Source organism: Salarias fasciatus, chromosome 15 (assembly GCF_902148845.1).
Source record: "Salarias fasciatus chromosome 15, fSalaFa1.1, whole genome shotgun sequence".
Lineage (NCBI taxonomy): Eukaryota > Metazoa > Chordata > Actinopteri > Blenniiformes > Blenniidae > Salarias > Salarias fasciatus.
The window spans coordinates 20,193,682-20,208,244 of record NC_043759.1 but is presented as its reverse complement, the minus strand read 5'-3'; the positions used below and the strand labels follow the sequence as shown (position 1 = coordinate 20,208,244).

At 44.4% G+C, this 14,563-nt stretch overlaps 1 protein-coding gene across 4 annotated transcripts in view; it reads right to left on the bottom strand.

Moving 5' to 3' along the window:
* Positions 1-322: 322 nt before the first annotated feature.
* The window catches only part of LOC115401948 (MAM domain-containing glycosylphosphatidylinositol anchor protein 2), a 183,010-nt gene continuing 168,769 nt past the window's right edge, over positions 323-14,563 (bottom strand). For all 4 annotated transcript variants that reach the window (XM_030110342.1, XM_030110344.1, XM_030110343.1 and 1 more), the window contains exons 14-18: positions 12,861-13,016; positions 10,563-10,724; positions 3,374-3,504; positions 1,806-1,902; positions 323-580 (exon numbers count right to left, since the gene is read on the bottom strand). In XM_030110342.1, coding sequence (XP_029966202.1) covers positions 492-580; positions 1,806-1,902; positions 3,374-3,504; positions 10,563-10,724; positions 12,861-13,016 — 635 coding nt within the window. In that variant the 3' untranslated portion in view covers positions 323-491. The remainder of the gene's footprint in view (positions 581-1,805; positions 1,903-3,373; positions 3,505-10,562; positions 10,725-12,860; positions 13,017-14,563) is intronic.

Below are 14,563 nucleotides of genomic sequence, written 5' to 3'. Positions count from 1 at the left end.
AAGGTCTGATTCCATGTATTCATAAGCAGGGGGGGGGGGGAAATGTTACTTCATATTGAAAAAGTCAGCAGTGTCTGTATTCCGCCGCCTCCCAAAGAGATTTCCGGAGCTTCAATAAAATTGTACTTGTGCTTTACAAACTATCCTCCCTCGACGCTGGCGAACTCTTCCGCCCAAAGTCCAGGCTCGTTCGCCGCCCACCTGCCTTTGTGCTCGTAAAGACGTCCCGAGTCCTGCGCCGAGGAGAGTTTCATGTAAAAGAGGTCTCTTTAAAAAAATTAGCGCATCTTTCTTATTACTTTTTTTAATTTTTATATATATATTTTTTTAAACTCTCTTCCGTTGACTTCAGCCCCTCTGCGGTCCGCCGGTGGATGGAGGGGGGGACCCTGCTGCTTTCAGGATGCATGAATCTTTGGTGATTGGATGCCGAGGGTGTAGCTCACAGACGGTGGGTCTGAATATTCGCCTCTGAGATGACTGAAAAAGGGTCACCTCTGACCTTCCAGGAGGGCCACCAGCAGGGTGACACATAGCAGCCATATATGGGAGGATGTGGACAGAGCCCTGGCACTGAGATCTACATGTGAAATACAAGATAAACAACGGTTAGAATGAACTTTTTACAGTCTGAAACAAAGAAAAAAAATCTCATTGATTCAATGAATATGACTCAAATTTAGAATATCTCAGTTGAGTCGTCTGATTCACAATATAAAAGTAGCACAACTTCTATTAAATGACTTTTCCAGCAAACCAATTATCCACGGCAGAGTTTTAACATCATGATTTTCCCTGAGTGCTTCTCCGCTTCTCAGTATGCTTTTAACTGGTAAATAATGGGCTGCGGCCGTTGTTGGGCTGAGTGGCCATGTTGAATCACTGCTGTTGGTTTGTGTACGGACATAAAAGAGACAGTGATCCTCTAAATCTGAGTCTCTGCAAGGAATGTGAATACTGTCTCCCTGAAACATCGAACTCTTCCCCTCCATCCTGAGCTGGCCTCTCCGAACCATTCCTCACGAGTAACATCATCCGTCAGAAGTCACCTCTGATCAGCCCTCATGAGATATTTCTCAATTTTCCCTTCTTACATCCCGTGAAGTCATGTAAGATTCATCATGTGAGATTGAATTGCATAATTCATGGCACTAACTCTGTCCTCAGCCTGGGTGACCACTCCTTTAACTGTGAATGAATTAACGCTGTCGCTTTGAATCATAATGGATCCGACTGAAAAATAACTTCTATCGTAATAATTTTGGAATAATGACACAAATACATCTTGCAGGCCGTGATCACCGTCTTTCATTTTCCTTTACAGACGCCTGGTTATTTTCTGCCAAATGACATGAAAAATGAAAACATATTGGCCCAATTCATCTATGGTATGTTAAAGAGATGTCTGAGCTTGAGAAGCTTTCAGAAATAATGTTCCTCGGAGCATAAATAACAGGAATTAAATCAAAAGGAACAGTGTTTGTCTGCCGACCAATATCACCTTGTCAATTGCAGGCCATTTTCTGTGCCCTGTTTTCTATTTTTTACCTCCAGCTTGTTCCTGCAGTGCAATTACAGTGCTCCACTCAGCCAACATGGCTATCATTCATGTGATTACAACCCTGCTGCTATGGCAACCATGTTCCCCCCATGAGATGGTAGTCCAACGCTGCCAACTGTCTCAGATTAAATCCCCCTCTCGTAAATCTCAGCCTTGTCCGGGGGAGGAAGACAGAAAGGCCCGGATCTTTAGCTGAGAGGGACGGGAGGCGTCTGAGCGTCGGCGGACGAGCGGCGCGACTCACTGGGCGGTAGGTCTCGACACTCCCCTTCCTCCAGCGTGACGTCGTCTATGGCGATGTCTCCCTCTATGCCTGGTCCGCGGACGCCTTCCAGCACCACCTTCAGCGGGGAGAGAGAAACAGCCAACAGTCAAAGTGCTCTGATCAGTGCTGTCCCCACTGTGACGCCTCCAAGCCTTCCTGAACATTCCTCTGCAGCCACGCAGCTGCAACAGTACAGAGCCACAGTACATCCACATACATGAGTTTTGAAGGCCTCCGTGACTTATTCCTCCATGTGTCTTCCCACTGTGTTTCCCTCCTGTCTTTCATGTCCCGTCATGTTGCTACAAGTTCCAGTCATGGTTCGTGTTTGTACTTCTTAGATTCCCTGCCATGTCCGTGTCATTCTGTTGTTGTATTTATTCACGTTTCATGCTGCGGCTGATGTCTTTGTTCTATCAGATGTCTCGTTTCTGCCCGATGTCTGTGGCGTATTGTCGTGTGCACCTCCTCTCATCTCTAGCGTCGGCTGTTACGCCCCTTTGTTGGTGTGGCTGTTCAGATCCCATCGTCCGGTTACAGCCTTTTCCACCATTTAACATATTTAATCAAGATTTCCTTTAGCCTCTAACCTGTGTTTGAGTTCCGGCCGCAAAGCGGTTCCTCAGGCTCGGCCATCATGCATTCTGACGCATACAGTATATATATCCGAACCAGCATTAGCTTCGGCTGTGGAGTGAGCAACAGCAGCTCATCTGTTGGATCAGACCACACAGGTCAGCCGTCGCTCCCCACGTGCATCAGCGAGCCTCGGTCGCACATTAACCCGTCACCGGGTCACTGCTTTTCCTTCTGCGGACCACTCTCCATACATATTAATGACTGCAGACCAGCAACAGACAGTTTCAGCTCACTCAGTCGTCTCACCGTCAAACAGCTTAAATCCTCACGGCGTCTAATACATTAATTTCAAGGTCAGAATTCTCATGACAAATGCTCCTCGACAAAAAAGATAATCATTGTTATTCACTTCATATGGCATGAATGCTCATGGTGTTATGGATGATTATATATGTCTGTAATTAGTGGGCAACAAAATCATGGTAATTTGCTGCAAAATCATAAATAAAAGTCACTACAAGGTGCAATTTAGTTAAATTGCCCATTTAAAATATTACAGCAGGTGGCAAGAGTTTGTCTCAACTTTTAATGTCACAAAATTTGTAAGTAAGAATGCTCATGGCATTCGAACAGCTAGACGTTCGAGAAACAAAATAAAAAAAGACACAGAAGCACAGCCGAAGCTATAATTACTTTCCACAACCGGAACCATAAAAATGATGGAGAACGCCGCGGTTCTATATCCGCCGCCTGCAATGTTTAGGCTCCCTGATGGTAAAGTGTGAAGGATATTGTTTTCTCAATACCAAACCGTGTCCGCGGATGTCGTTCACTTCTGGGCTCATTATCAATAAAGTGCTCCATCTCGATGGGAACTCATACCTCACACACACTGAGAGGGATGAGAATAGAGGCGCCGCAGTGGGTGGGCTGCTCCACACTGGATTGATTAGGTATTTCAGTCTCACCTGGAAGGACGCTGTCGGATGGATGCTCACTTTGACCTGCTTCCAACGGTCACCCTGATTACCACTCAGCGACCACACGGGCCCCTCCGAGCTGCTCTGGCCCTTCTGCTTCAGGAAGGCGTTGAGTGTTCCTGGGAGTCGGAGGGAATGCATTTAAAAACCACCCGAACAAATATGCAAAAAACATCTGCAGCACCAAACGCCATCGACTAAAACTGAGACCCAAATGTTTCAAAAAGGCTCGAGGCTCCTCTGTAGCTCAGAATAATGACCAAGTAATGATAATATACTGTAATTTTATAGGCAAACTACCTCTGTAGACCATTTTACAGCAATTACCTTGAACTCAGTTACTGTGTCTTGCATTTCTCATCCTTCCTCCATGTTGCACCCTTAACGACAATATGCTCCTATTTAATTTAAGTAGGTCATCAGTACTCAAGGTAACCATCGTAACCATCTTCCTGCATTCAGCAGTGCATTAAATCAACCAAAGGACACCGCTTCCTCCTCTGCGGAAATGCAGAAGCCCGAGATTTACGTTGTGGAAAACATGCAAGTGCAAAATGGTAGAAATGAGCATGTTTTTGTCAAGAATACATTAATTTCTCTTTATACTGGATCTGATTTTAAAGACAGAAAACTGGCAGACAACACAAAAAGAAGCCTTTCTTTTTAAAAACTGGTGGGAAATGTGCTAGAATAAAAAAAAAAAAAAATCCTCCTTCGGCAAATTAGACAGAATCCACTTCAGACAGGACGCTCATGTCTAAAAAAAGTCCTCTCGGTCACATTGCTTGTCAGGAAAAATAACTGAGCCATAGGTTCCAAGAAGTGCAGCCTGATTAAATTGTGATGAGCTACAGATATAGGCTGGGGGGGGGGGGGGGGGGGGGGGCTTTACTGCTTCGACAGTCCCCTGTAGCACTTTGGCTTAAACAATGAAGAGCAATGTTGGTCACTGGTCAACATGGAGGGTGTGTTTGATGTAGAAAACTCCACCAAAAGAAGTTGTACAATCCAATTAGCTTCTAAAAACATTGTGTCGTGTCTCCGATTTGATCTGTTTTCAACCCTTATCAGCCTGTCGGTGCATTTATTGTGCTGCACATCAGTTATGTCAGGTTGTGCCCATCATTAAAAAAAATGTCCAAAAACTTTCAGATCTTTCTGTGTGGCGGCAGAGTCGGTGTGGATTTCTACCAGTACTGAGGTCTTCATTTAGTTTTCTGCTGTCTTTTGTTTTGGTCCAGACCAAAAGGAACTCTATTATTCAGTAGGAATGGAGAATAGTTGCTAGTAGCTAAAAAGAATCTACTCTTTATTAAAAAAGACACATTCCAGCCTCCTGGAACTTTGTAAAGTGATGTCTTGCAACATAATAAAAACAAAAACACACCCCGGCTTTGGGTGCCAGTAGGGGTGTGGTTTTCAGTCTTCAGTGTTCCTGGGAGGAAGAATGATTCAGGAGGAAGAACACGGGGACAGGGGAACCCATTTTTTTTCTTTTTTATGGCTGAGAAGAAATCAGGAAAAAGGAAATAGTAATAAACTTCATAATTATGTAGCAAGCTCTACTTGTAAATCATAACTGTTCTGATTGATGCATTTTCTGGAATGTTTGGCTGATAATGTTGCTTGTACTAGAAAATAATTTATATATCAAAATGCACCAGAACCTCCCATTTGGAAGCAATAGATGCACCTCCAGAGACTGACAGTATAATTAAAATGTTGCTAAAAAGACCTCGACAAACTAACAAGTAGTAAACAAAGTTGCATAAACATTTGGGAGTGTGTGAGAAACTTCACAGATGAGCTTCAGAACAGCAGCTGCTCGCCAAGATTTATGAAAGGCGCAGGTACATCTGGAAAAAGAAATGTATCTTATATAACATTGCAGCGTATATTTATATTTTTTCCTTTTCATGACTCATTTTTTGAGATGCGATTAATGCTGAGGTGTACTTTACTTTATAGTGACGCCACTGAAAATGCTCACTTCACTGGCAAGTGATACTGCAGTTTCAACAGCCAACTTCTTTTCAGATGCAAATATTCCTCTTGGTGTGAATCAGAGCCAAGCAGAGTCAAAGGTGAACGCCGGGTCACATGAATTGATACATTTATTAAGTTGGGGTTCTGTAAGTAATGGTAAATTATTCTCCAGCTCGTGATAATCCAAATTAATCATCGCTAATGGGCAATATGTGACAAGAATATATTTTGGCAAATGTAAATACTTTCCCGTAGAAGACAGTCGATTTATGGTTAGTTTGAAAATCTTTTCACCCGGTGGGATTCCCACTGAGGCCACACATGAAGAATCACTGAATGCGTAGAGAGAGAGGCCGACGCTGCATTAGAAAATGCAAGCTGACAGGTGCACTTCAGCTGAATCCATATATAACCCTTACAATAACTGAAATATGGGCTCTTATTGAGACAGAACAGACTATATACAAGGTCTGAATTGAAGACTCCCCTCAGAGAGACCTCTTGTCTGGCCCTGGGCTTTGATATAAAACTGTCAGATGATGACATTGAGTGCAACCACTTCACCCTCCTCGCCAAACACGCTCATCGTGTTCACTTTTTTTTATTTTTTTTATTTGTCCTGCAGTAAAAATATGTGAAATAGCAGGAGAGGAGAAGTATATTTCTGCAGCGGAAGAGGAGGAGCAGCATCCAAGGACCCAAATCAGGTTAGCATTGGCGGCACGGCAGAGCTCAGTGGGACCGCTGCTCCGAAGTTAAGTGAATTTTCACGTGTATGGAAAGCGGCGTCTTTGTGTTGGCGCGACGGCTGGGCAAAACAGCGGCGAGGCTCGGACTGCAGGCCTGCGTTTGATACATCTCCACCTCAGCAAGGTGCCTCATTACCGCTCACCACCCTTACAGAAAAAAAAAAAAAAAAGAAAAAACGGCACCTCTGTGAGGAAAAGGAGGAAGGTTTCACTGAACGCCCCTGTTCATATTCGCTCATCAGCGCGCTACACTTTCCCCCCGCGACAGCACAATCTCCAGTGAGATATGAGCTCTTGAACAGAACATGACCCGCGGTTTCATCTCCCGTTGAAATGTTTAGGATGTAGGAGGATTCTTGCTGAGCTGGCTGGCTTACATTTTCTTTGAAGTCATTGCGATGTAGGTGGTTATGTCAGTGCCATCACGTCCTGAGCAAAGGCATGTGCTGTATATTCTTTGGAGTATCTCCTTCTTTTCTTTTCTTTTCTGGACAGAATACCTTTGGCAGACGCTTGTGAAATTTAAAGAGATCTGAGAGGGGGAAAGATGTGAGCCTTGTGAAAAGTGAGAAAGCGCTCCCGGAAATTTTCAATTATGTAGTAAGTACGAGTGCGAGGGGGATCGGGGTGGAGTACCACCCTCCTTGCTAATGAAAAGACGACTCCGTTGCTTCTCGGAAGGTCAGGCTCAAGACAGACTTTCTCGCTGTGCTTTGCAGGAGACTTAATCCCATAAACAAATGCGACACGGGCTCCAAAAGGCAAACTTTGATGTGTGCTTCAGTAATTAAGTGTGACCTTGTGCCAGGTATCCCCCCGCCGGCTAACTATGGAGGAGTTTCTTTGAGCCCGTGCCACCGTTCTGATCAGCGCGTAGGCGAGACTCCTTATCGACTGATTGTGGCCGTCGGCGCCGCCGTGCCACAGCTTGACTGTGACTCACCTCAATAGCGCAGTCCCAAAGAGCATCAAACTCCCAGACTTTCAAGTGGAAACTGTGCCATGTCTGATGGCTCTCTGAGTCACAAAAGCCTTCGACTGTTTACAGCGCCACAACCCTCTGAGATAAGGCGAAATGTACAATATGTGTGCTCACACGCCGTTTCCATAATTGAGTCTATGTATTCATATCTCTTGGTAGGAAATATAACAAACCAACATTCCAGAGCTCAGCAGAGAATTTCTCTCATGGCCAGAGAGGCAGAATACTAAATGGAGCGTAGCCATGGAGGATCTGAGCTGGGTTTCAAGTCCTTGACATTTAGCCCATTCATCATAACACGCCACAGTCTGGGCACGGGTTTCACCACAGACGGGGAGGGCAGGGAAGAGAGGGTCTGGCTGGCGATCAATTTGAGCAAATTGGAAATGTCACGGCCTACTCAACCTCGGCAGGGAGCCGGAGGAGCTCTCATCTCCCCGCTGAGTCGCCCTCCAACACCTCTATCCTTACATTCTCTCCACCTCCCACTCCTCCACCTCTCCAGATGTTTGGCCAGACCCCCCATTACTCTCATTACTTATGGATACTTGCTGTCAGCTCAGTGTCAGGTGAGCTCTTTGAACAAATGAAAAGAATATTTTCATATACTTCCTCTTGATGTGGATGTGTAACTTTTCACATCTTAGAATTTCTATTAAAAAAAAGCCATATTTTAGATTTTACCTGTTACGTCAGTTGTAACAAATTGCACATCATTCAAAGCAAGTTGGAGTTATACCTGCTTAAACTTTGCTCAAAATATCTGGAAACCAATAATTTATTGTTTTTCTTAAATCAAAACATGATCGGATGGGGCCATTTGTTGAATGAATTATTCATCCTTTATTCATAGGCTATGTTATCATATTTGCATTGATAACTTTTCGATTCATGAATTGAAATTACATTAAAAAAGAAGATTGATTTTATGTTATGAGTTGGGAATGGTTTAATCCAACATGTTTCTTAGTTTGAGAGCAACACACAGGAAGCTGTTTCCTCTGTAGTACTGAGGAGGAGCTTCAATCTGTTTTTATATATTTCTTACTCCATGTGTCACTGCGTGAGTCTGAGTTTATGTAATGGATCGTCCTTTTTGACAGAGTGTTCAACAATAATTATTATCCATGACTAATTATTTCACTAACAAATTTTGACTTTTTTCCAGTTGAACAAAGATATCTGTAAGTTTTCATCCATCCAACCAGAAATAAATCCCTTTACAGCATTTAACCCATTCGATTAGTGGGCTGCGGTGGAGGGGTGGTCAGGGGTCAAAGGTCTACCTGTCCACTGTGGGACTTTGAAATGGGAACTTCTCATCCCAAGTCTGCTTCTCTAACCTCTCGCCATCATACGTCCTGTCTCATCCATCCATCCCAGATTCTCCAGTCCCCTCGCAGCGTTGCATGTGACATGAAATTCACAGGAGCTCGCCAAAACTGTTAGAAACGGTTCAGATTGGAAGGGGAAGGAAAAGCTGAGTGGTCTGGAGCTGGAGCAGCAGGTCGAGCAGAAGCTCGGAGGAGTGGAGCAGGTGGAGGGCGGAGAAGACGACGGCACCGCCGCCGTCTCTCCAGGATACTGAAGTAAATGCGGCCAACTGCTCGCTGTACCCGCCTTATTAAAACGGAGGGGTTCAGCTGCCTGTCAGGACAACGCAGCTTGCTGAACGTTCCGCTTTTCTGAGCAGGAAACTGCAGCTTCCAGTCACGTCTTTATGCTTACTCACCGTCTTCTTAATCCTTCTTTCTTTAGTCAATTCAGTTCTGCAAAGTCTTTAATTTCAGTATTATTGTAGCATGTTTTGTTGTCACTACAAGTTCACTTTACACTGAAGAGACAGAAATCACGAGGGTTAAATAGGGGCAGAAATAATTTGGCTACAGTTTTGGTTTATCCCACAGGAAACTTCTATTTGTTTTTTCATTGTGTGTGCTTCATTAATTGATTAAAAGATTATGCTGTGATTTACATGGCTAAACAGGAATTAAAATATTTTGGGATTGCAATTTGTGATTCTAAAAGCATCATTAAAACTGTACAGTTTCACACCTTTTTATTTACATTGCAAATATTAAACCCATAAAAGGAGGTAACTGTGTGTGAAAGATCGTCATGAAAAAAGAAGAGATCACTAAATTTACCTAACTTTGGGTCTGACAGTCTTACAGCTGTGCCACCTGGATATCGCATTAACAAGTTTGTCTGCACAGCGCCGCCCTGCACCCAGTTACTGGCGACGACTGCTGTATTCTACTTCAGTGCACATGAGTAACAATGTGCCAAGTTTTGAGCCGTTCTTGTTTAGGGAGATCTGCAAAGCATTGTTTTGTTGCAGCGCTGGCGTCACTCATGTTCTGCTGCATTTCTGCCGGTTGTTAGCAGCTGTAGCTCCGAGCGGCGCTGTCACACGGTTCGAGGCTGTTTGCGGTTTGCACACATGACAACACCGCCCTAACGCTGGCAGGGGGTGCTGCGGTGTGTGATTGATGGAACAAAAAAAAAATTCCTATTTTGAATGGGACTGCAATGCTTTGATTGCGCGGCGACATGGCAGCTCTCATGGCCGAATAACATCCGGCCCCCGCAACACCAAGTCCACCCTGCAGCCCTTGTGAACATATACACAGGCTAATGACAGGGCAGATTTAAAATTCACCACTCGCGCTCTCAACAATGTATAAGCAACTGCTTTTTTTTTTTTTTTTGCGCCAAGTGCCCAGTCGAGCTCGCCACCCCCAAACGCCGCAAACACCACAAACAGCGTGCACTCAAAGGCAGGAGTGCATGTGGCCTGATTGGGTCCCCGGTGAGGGCAGTCAGATGTGAGCCGCAGAGTGCTCCTTCATTCGTTCTGCCATCTTCAAATGGGCCATCCAAGGTTGTTATCTGCATTCAGAGATGAATGGAAGAGCTAATGCCCAGGATCTGTGTACAGACCTTTGAAGGGGCTTGTTGCAAAAACGAGATATCTTTTTGCTGGAAACATCTGACAACTGCACTTACAAAAAATTTTGAGCTTGAAAGCGCAAAACTCCACATTGCACCCACAGCGGGGACAAACTCTGTGGAAATGACTAAAATTCTGCTGCCGCCACTCTGTTCTGTTTTTCTGTTTTTTTTTTTTTTCCTCCCAGCCTGAACACTGTGATTCTAAAATGAAAGAGGAAGAAAACGAAAAGTCAGAGATCTCACTGTGAAACATGTAGGTGGTGGACAGCATGTGCAAGAACTGCGTCTCATATTTATGTTTCAATGTCTCAAAAATGCTTGATATCTTGTAAATAGAATTTGTACTTGCAGTTTAATTGGACACAAACACATGGAGCACATTCCCTCCAAGCATTTCGAACAGCATTTGACATACAGACGATCAGTGGACTTATCCTTTTCTCCATCAACATTTCCTGGTCTGTAAGAACAGTTGTGTTTACGATGTAAAGGAAACAAGTCTTACCTATGTGTTTTCCATACATATGATAGAAGAAGCCGAAGCAGTAGGCAGGAGGGTTGGTGATGCCGTAGGGATTTTTAGGCGCTACGTTGAAGAATGGACTTATGAGCCGCGCCTGGTCGCCTTCTTTACGCGGTCTGGATGTCTCAATGTACATGTAGAAACCTTTAAAAAAAGAAAATGAAAAATAAGACAAGACATTATTGAGCAGCAAATGTCCATCTTCATCCATCCATCATATAACCTGTGCGGGTACCGGGCCGCTGATCCCAGTGACGACAGGATTACAACCATAAACATGTATGTGATGTATTTACTGAACCCACTCTGCGTCAGGATTAAGGATAAAGTCGCTGTGCCTGACTGAGAAGCTTCACAAACAACTGATGGAATCTATGAATAATACAGGACCTTTATTACAGCAACAAGCTATTTCTCACAGTGAATGTTTAGCCGCTCGATGGAAAGGAAATCTTCTAAATCAAAAACAGAGACGAAAGCTTTCTATGAAGTTGCTAACCGTAGTAGCTAATAGCCCCCGGCGAGTCCAGATAATGGCAATAAGGTTACATGTGTGCCCTCCGGGACAGCAGCGGCGATGCCAGAGACTCTGCGAGTCCTCCGATTGTGCCTGAGCCAAAAGATCCGGAGCCAGTCTGTGCACAGTGACGGTAGCTGGTGAGCAGCCCCACGCCCCTTCCAGCCAAATTCAAATGGAATATCTCCCCCAGTCCAATCTCATATCAGATAATTATACTCAAAGAGGAATGGGGCTGGTAATGAAATGCTGGACATTTTGAAACCATTAGATGATTAAAGCCAATGTATTATTTACTGCTTCAGCTGCTGCTCCTGGTGCCACAGCATTATAATAAGCACTTATATCCCACCACAGATAACTTCCATTACAGGATTCACATAAAACCTTGTAAGGGATTGCTATCGTTCCAGTTTTTTTTTTTTTTTAATTCTTCCTTCAATGTGGAACACTTCCACATGCAACTAACATACTGCATTCAACATGTGTGGTTTACGTACTATGGAAACAGTAACAAAGGCTCATTTACATGATTATCTTGAGAAGCAATGATCAAGGCTGCTTGTTGCGTTGCATCAAGAAATCGGTGACAGAATGAGCACAGCTGAAATCATCTATAATGCAACACTTTCCTCAATTTCCTCAACTTACTTTAGCATTTCCAAATGTGTGGCACTTTATAAAGTCATGTTTGGAAATAGGGGCGCAGCATAGTGAAGATGCTAATTCTATATAATGCCACATCATTTCCCAGTAACGTGATAATTGCCACGGTTATCTTGCAAACTGCGGGAATTTTTGCATTTATGCATGGATTACATAAGGAATAACAGTGTGGTGTCCGTTTGAATGTGTGCACTGCGCTCACTTACTTCCAATCCAATAGGCAGGTATGCCGTTCGCTGAGCTTCGCTGACAGCTGGCAGAAACAATCGCTAAGACCCGTACCAGCTGGACTGTTTTTTTTCTTCCTATCGGTGCATGCCTGACGACGGTTAAGCCATACAGACACACACCCAGCTGACATGTAATTAAGCTACTCGCTCACTGGATGGTGAAAGTTCAGCGTGTTGGTGATCTGCGTCTGACTGTTTTGTAAAAACACACCGATACGCAACGATTTACCTCATGTCTGAAAAGGAGAAATACTGCAGCAAATATTCACAACTCAGACTCATTTCATAACACTTTTTTTTGTTGTTGTTTTTGTTTCTGTGTCAGTCAATCAACACATCAAGTTACCCATCCAGGGAATCCAGTAAATGACCCTGCCGAGCTTTCAGTTATAGCCCCACACACGTGCAATTTACCATTCAAAAAGTCCTATCAGATTTTGAAACAATGAATTATTGATCTCTGGCAGAATATAAGCAACAGCGAGGTTCTCATTTCAAGTCGATTTGTTGAGCTGAGATGAAAACTGTTGCCGTCAGATCGGATCAAAGCATTCAAAAAGCAGAGAAAATACGGCAAAGTGGATTTTTCAGTCCTCAATGTCATCTTTGTTCTCGTAACTCAATTAACTGAGATATCTATAAAGAAATGGACCTTTAAAACGACTGTCTCTGTTACGCTAAGTTGAACTAATATATATCAAGTTGAATGTTAAGTTTTCATATCAAAACAGGTCGATAGTATTTTAACTGTTACAAACTTTTGGATTTTATTAGTTAAATTATAAATGAACAACATAAGCCTGAAAAATTCAGTGAAATTGATTGCTGATTGGAAGCTAAGCGGTTCAGGTTTCCGGAGGGACCCACCTTGCTTGGAGCCGGCGCGATCGCCGCTGGGTCCCGTGTTGGGTGTGTACTTGGTGTCACGGGTGGCGGCGCTGTGCCGCGTCCAGTCGAAATCGTCGTTTTTGTCCTGGGTGAACATGCAGATGGGCTCTTCCTCGAAGGTGCAGTGGAACTCTCCTGATGACCGAGCAGACGAGAAGTGGTCTCACACACTCGCGTCTTTCACAAGAGAGTGAGAAGCAGCGCGTTCTGCCTGGAAGCTACGATACTGCATGCGAGCATAGTGACACCTCCTGTATATTTATGAGATTCCCTACAGTGTGTGCATCTCATGGGGATAGACAACAGCCCGGGTCCTAATTACACCATGCAATCTGCTGAACGGAATTTCTAAATTAAGACGTGACCTCCTCCTGACTGCTGTGTGAGCGTCACCGGATGTGTGCAACAATACCAAGTTTGGCTCATTTAAGCGTCACTCTGCAGACGGTCCATCGAAACTGCGTTTCATAGGACTGAAAGCGAAAATGAGGAACCTGTCCTTGGCTGTTCGGAAGCTCTCACAAGTAGGTCTTTTTGTAATCACTTGTTCAAATTGAGGCCCGCTCACTCCTTCGCCATCACACACCAGCCTCTCTGCAGTGAGCATGAAGGTGGAGATGCTTCTTCTCTAACCTCCCGTCTCCCCTCTTACTCTCCACGCCACTTTGACCGGCAAATGTTAAAACAAGTGGACTGTGCAGGGAGATAAACAAAGCATGGGCCTCTCTACCCTTTGAGGAAAGTTAGTGTTGCTCCGTCACGGGGTCATGACGGGCGAGGCGCAGGAAAATGTCTGGCGGTGGATATCACACATGCAGAGAACTAATGAAGGGGAAGCACCAGGATCAACAGTGTCAAAACCTCCATTTAGTCCATGTAACGAACAAGACAGAAACAGCTAACAGGGGGACATGGTAATCCGGAGCGAGTGTCCTTAAAGAGATAGTAAAAAGCAGCATTTAGATTCAGGGTGTAGGCATGTGCTCTGATAAATATTCATTGATTTATTAAAACGTAGCTGGGAGCAGTTTGGAGTGGTGACCTTGAGAGGAGCGGGATCGGCAGCTTTTACTCAGGTAATGGAGGTAACCCAGGCGGCGGCGGAGTGTGGGTGGATGCACCAAGGGATGGAGGAGGGCAGTGGCGCTGTGAGGCAGGGAGAGAGAGGGACGTGCGAGGCAGAGGTGGTGGAGTGGGAGATGAGGGGGAAGGGGCCAGGGGTGCAGGCACTCTGGACTACTCTGCTTCCAGGCATGCAGATTTAAATGGAGGTCTAGCTCCAAGCATTAGACATTTACGCCCCCGTCCACTGTTAGCTAAACTAAATGTTTTCACCTTCTGCGCCCGGGAGAGATAGGAGGATTTGGAGAATAGGCAGAGGAAGTAGGGAGGAAGAAGAGGCAGGTAAGATAGTTTCCTTCAGGGATTTGGATAATGATGTTGGTGATTAGGGTGTTTGTTATTGTGTTGGCAATGTCTGTGCGAACACCCACCAAAATATATCTCCACATATAAATAAATAACCCGCCATGCAGAACAGAGCAGTGCAGCGAGGCAAACAGTGATTAAATGTGGATTCTCAAGGCGTGAATAATGTGAATTTGTTAAGTTTCAACAATGAAATGTCTCATAAATGGAACTAAATATTGATGAATATAAACATGTACAGAACGGATGCATGC